Source organism: Drosophila rhopaloa, unplaced genomic scaffold, assembly GCF_018152115.1.
Source record: "Drosophila rhopaloa isolate 14029-0021.01 unplaced genomic scaffold, ASM1815211v1 contig_164, whole genome shotgun sequence".
Classification (NCBI taxonomy): Eukaryota; Metazoa; Arthropoda; class Insecta; order Diptera; family Drosophilidae; genus Drosophila; species Drosophila rhopaloa.
Genome location: NW_025335044.1, coordinates 367,265 through 372,495, shown reverse-complemented (window position 1 = coordinate 372,495; position 5,231 = coordinate 367,265). Strand labels below are relative to the sequence as shown.

The following is a 5,231-nucleotide window of genomic DNA, read 5'->3' as shown; positions in this document are numbered from 1 at the left end:
GCCTGTAGCCTTTGCCAAGGGACCGCGTAAATTTGAAGACGGTGGCCAAGTCTGGTCGTAAAGGCTAAGAAAAGATACATTAATTACTAGGAGAGCCATTAATGTAAACTTTAGTACTTACGGTGATTATTAAATGTATATGAAGACCGAAATGTGCGAGTGAGTTGTCGCTGTGGGGGAGATGGAGCTGTCTTAGTCGCGAGGAGTGACTTCGACCAACTGATCATGGGTGATGCCTCCGCAGAATCCTCCGGGGCATTCTGGGTTGGGTGGGTGTGCTTGGCTAGGTCAACGATAGCCACCAAAACTTTATATATTTCCCGTCACTCTTAATTATTTGCATTGTTTACATTCTGCTTGTTTTGATTGTTAGTGAGGACCGATAGTTTTTGTGATGTGAGACACGAGTCATCGATGTTTAATGTTAGGGAGCTGTAGGGAGCATTGGGGGTACCCTGCCCTTAGCAAACGAGCTAGCCGGGGCGGTCCCCATGAAAAATAATGCAGTTCCGTAACATAGTGGCGCCCAAAGTAAAAAAAAAAAATTCGTCGAGACGACGTCGCCTCGCAATTAGGAATTTGCCTCGCATAGCCTTCACACCGCTGACTTGCAGGGCAACAGCAGGTTGCAAGCAACGGCACCGGGAGTGGTGGGCTGCGAGGCACCAGGAGGCTTGAGTCCGAATGGATACCATGGCTCCTGGTCACAGAGCAGACTGGTCGTGACTGCCGGGTGGCATCTTCGCCTGAAGGACTGAAGGATTTGCATCCAAGGCGATTATTTCTGTGATAACTCTGTGATATAAACTGTGATAAAATATGTTAGGGCGTAGTATTTATATTTTGTGTTTGTGGGGTAGAGTGCGTTGTACCTGAGGCTTTTGTTTCTCGGATGTGTTTGATATCTTCTGTCGATTGGATGCTTAAATGTGTGTTCGTGACCCGTGACTTACACGCGCTGAACGAACACCTCGATTTAAGGATCAAACTACAAACGGGAAAACAAAGCCAATAGGACTCAACCACCAGCCAAAGTCCTTAACTGTTGGCTATCACCACGAGTGATAGCCAGTTCAGTTGACCATTGGCTAGGATGTGACGGGAAAAATTGGGTTTTGGAGAAAGCGCAGGACGAGTTAGGTCGGAAGTGCACCGGCGGGGTCAGTTCCACCTCCCCATGTCAAAAAAATCTCAAAAGAATCAAATCAAAAAAGGAAGAATCATAGATATAAATATTATTTATTTATTTACTCTATTTATTTATTCTATTTATTTTCATATATTATTTATTCATTTTACGAAATATTTATTTATTTACCAAAAATATTATCAATTTATTTCCTAAGATTACACATTTATTTATTTATTTAAAACATTTATTTATTTATTTAAAATGTTGTTTCTATATTTATTATCCGTTATTGCATGCAACATCAAGTTCTGAAGCAAGTGAACTCGGAGCCGACCCAGCTGCTACAGATCGACGGAAGGGATGACCATACTCAGGAGGCGTTTCTGGACAACTCGGCGGGGTCGGTCGTAAATGTGGCATTGGCCCAGGCGGCAGAGACCCATCGAAAGGCTCAGGAGTCCGGAGTCAGCCAGTCCTTAAGGGATGAAATCCGAGGTGGTTTCCTGGAAATGATGAAGCTGATGAACGAGGTGTTAAGGCCTGCTGCTCAGCGGTCACAGCTTCGGCGTTTCTTTTGATGGCGAGGGCGAGCGAAATTCGGTGGAGGATTTCCTGTTCCGGCTCGAGTTCCTGCAGCGGCAGTACCAGTGCCCTTGGCAGGAGGTGCTCCGCCATTTCCATGTGCTGCTAACCGGACGGGCACGCGAGTGGTATTGGGTCCACGTGCGTCCCGGCAGAGTGGACAGATGGCCACAGCTGCGTGCCGCGTTGATGGACAGGTTCCGAGGCCACCAGACGGAGCACGACCGGATGCATCAGCTTCTGCAGAGGGAGCAACAGCCGGGAGAAGCCGTGGAGGACTATGTCCATGCGATGCAGCAGCTAGCCTGTCGCCTAAAAAAACCACTATTAGAGCGACAGATGGTAAAAATAATTAAAAAGGGCTTGAGAGAGGGTAAGATTCATTTACGCAATGGATGTGATGACTGTGGACGAGTTGAGGGAAGAGTGCTGCGAGGTGGAGCGCAATTTTGGACGACGAGGACGTGCGGCCTATGCGCACACGATGCGTTATCCTCCGGCGGAGAAGGCCAGGGTTATAGAGGCAGCTGGTCCCGACACTGCAGAGGATTCCCAGTGGCAGGTGGAGGCGTTCCGAGCAGGCTGCTGGAATTTCGGAGCCGTAGACCTCGGGTTCAGTGACTGGCCAGACACCGTGTCTCCAAGATGTCCGGATTGCGCGGAAAACGGTCGGCTGGGCGATCCGAGGGCGGGAAGGATGCGTCCAGACAAGAGTCCCGCGAAGCAGTAAATGTTATAGGACTAAAAAAAGGTTTAGTATGTACGAGTAGTAATAAGAACAATTTAAAATACTTACCTTATGAGGAAAGGAAGCGCAGGTACTTGGAGGCCAGGAATCGGATCTTCTCCAACCATCAATTGAGCGGGATGAGATTGGTGTCTCGGAAAGTCCAGAAGGCCAGGGATCGATTCTGGAAGAGACGAGCGAGGAGACGAGAAGTGGTTGCCGCTGTGAAGCGCATTGGAACGGGAGACCCTCGACCATTCGCTGAAGTCCGGATCCTGACGCAACAGCTGACTGGATTGTTGGACACGGGAACGAGTGTCAGCCTGCTGGGCAAAAATGGAAGAGAGCACGTCGAGGCGTTGGATGTGCCAATCCACAAGTACCTATCCGTGGACCGAACGGCGTCTGGAGAGGACCGCTCGATTATAGGACGCGTCGAGCTACCTGTGGAGTACAGAGGACAGATAAAGCGGATCCTGTTCTATGTATGTCCTTACCTGGAGCAGGAAGCCTATTTTGGAGTGGACTTCTGGCAGGCGTTTGACTTGGCTCCAGCGGTGATAGGCCACAGCGACCCGGAAAGCGTGAAGAAGGCAGACGAAATCCACGCTAGGGATATGAAGCACTACGCCGAACAGGAATATGACGACGAGGAAAAGCCGGATCCCGAATCCTGGTCCTTATCCGAGGCCGACGCACGACGGCTCGCGGAGATCCAGCAAATGTTTCTCACGTTTGGGAAGGATGGTCTGGGAACGACCAATCTGGAAACGCACGCGATCGAGCTGATTGAGGGAGCCAAGGTCTTCAAGGATCGGCCGTATCCCATGTCTCCAGCCAAGCAAAAGGTAGTCGAGGATGAGGTGGACAAGATGCTAGAGTTTGGAGTCATCGAGGAAAGCAAGAGCCCGTGGAGCAACCGGACGACGGTAGTGTCGAGACCTGGAAAGGATCGGTTCTGCTTAGACCCGTTGCCTAGTATCGACGGAATCCTGTCCAGAATCGACCAAACGTTTTACATTTACAGCGTGAATTTGAAGTTCGCATTTTAGCAGATCGAGTTGGACCCGAAAAGCAAGGAACTGACGGCCTTTACGGTTCCTGATCGGCCTCTCTACCAGTTCCGGGTGATGCCCTTCGGACTCTGCAACGCGGCGCAGCGGTTGGTGAGACTTATGGACCGAGTGATCCCAGCTGAGATCCGTTCCAACGTCTTCGTCTACTTAGATGATCTGCTGATACTGGCTCCAGATATCCAGACCCATTTCAGGTACCTTCAGCGAGTCGCAGAGTGTCTGAAAGCAGCGGGTTTAACCATCGGTATGAGTCAGTCAAAGTTTTGCTTCAAATCGTTGACCTACATGGGCTTTGTCGTTGGTGGAGGTCGTCTGCGAATAGATCCAGGACGAGTGGCAGCAAATAAGGAGGATGCCAGAGCCTAGGACGATGAAGGAGGTGAGAGCGTTTCTCGGGACTGCTGGATGGTACCGCCGGTTCATAAAGAACTTCGCGACGTTGGCCACCCCGCTCACTGAATCATTGAAGAAAACTGGAAACTTGAAGTTTTCATTGAGTCCAGAGGCCCAGCTAGCTGTAGAGTCCTTGAAGATGGCGTTTACGACGTCACCAGTCCTGGTGCATGCGGACTTTAGTGCGATGCGTCACACATCGGAGTCTGGGCGGTGATTTTCCAGCGAGACGACGACGGACAAGAGCAGCCAATTGCCTTTTTCTCGGCCAAGATGAATAAACATCAGGTAAATTACACCGTGACCGAGAAAGAGTGTCTCGCGGCGCTAATGGCCATTCGGAAGTTCCGGCCATATGTCAAAGGGATGCCATTCTCCTGCATCACAGACCATGCCAGCTTGAAGTGGCTCATGTCCATGAAGGATCTGTCGGGACGTTTGGCGAGGTGGTCACTGCAGCTTCGAGGATTCCACTTCAACATCGAGCACCGAAAAGGAAGTGATAACGTCGTGGCAGACACCCTTTCACGGTGTGTGGATGAGCTCGTAGTGAATCCGACGGATTTGTTTGAGTTCGAAACCACCGAGTTCGCTGGAGAAGATTACCTCGAGTTAGTGAAGGATGTGGGGAGTAACTTGGAAAGCTTACCGGACTTGAAGATAGAGGATGGCCTCATCTTCAAGAGAGTCTCTTCAGCAAATCTGGACGATGAGGTGGAAGGTTCCGAGTGAAAACTGTGGATCCCACAGAGTCTGACCCACAGCATAATCGAGCGTGCGCATACGGACCCAACAGCAGCTCATGGCGGAATGGGAAAGGCTCTGGATATCCTATGACGACAGTTCTACTGGCCAGGCATGGTGCTGCAAGTCCGAGCGTTCGCACGCTGATGTAAGGAGTCCAAGGCGCCGAATTTCCGGATGCAAGTTGGTATTGGGGAAAGAGTCCAGACTGAGCAGCCATTTCAGAAACTGTACATCGATTTTTAGGAAAATATCCGAGGTCGAAGAAGGGCCACGCATGGATCTTCATTGTAGTCAACCATTTTTCGAAGTACACGTTTCTAAAAGACATGAAGGAAGCCTCGGCCGCCAGCGGCCTCATCCACGAGGTATTCTAAAAGTTCGGGGTCCCGGAAATCATTCACTCGGACAACGGTCGACAGTTTACGTCAAAGATCCTCGTGGGACAATGGAGAATTTCGGCATTTCCCACATCAAGACATCAGGCGGCAATCCGGAGTTATGTGGAGGAAGACCATCGGGAATGGGACGCATTTCTCCCGGAGATCGAGGTGGCTCTTCGCAACGCGATACACGC

General features: G+C 50.4%; 1 protein-coding gene across 1 annotated transcript; it reads right to left on the bottom strand.

Annotated features, from left to right (window-relative positions):
- Window positions 1-4,133: 4,133 nt before the first annotated feature.
- LOC108040060 lies at window positions 4,134-4,912 on the bottom strand. Its single transcript, XM_017117292.2, has 2 exons — window positions 4,560-4,912; window positions 4,134-4,502 (listed from the first exon to the last, which is right to left on the bottom strand). Exons 1-2 carry the CDS (start codon window positions 4,675-4,677, stop codon window positions 4,204-4,206), a joined length of 417 nt encoding a protein of 138 aa, XP_016972781.1. The 5' UTR covers window positions 4,678-4,912; the 3' UTR covers window positions 4,134-4,203.
- Window positions 4,913-5,231: the final 319 nt, after the last annotated feature.

Bases quoted from the DNA above. Each gene is read 5' to 3' on its own strand.
- LOC108040060 (XM_017117292.2), bottom strand. From the start codon at position 4,677: ATGCTGTGGGTCAGACTCTGTGGGATCCACAGTTTTCACTCGGAACCT. The intron at 4,503-4,559 runs GTAAGCTTTCCA...AATCTTCTCCAG, and splicing joins ATCCTCTATCTTCAAGTCCG to CGAACTCGGTGGTTTCGAAC.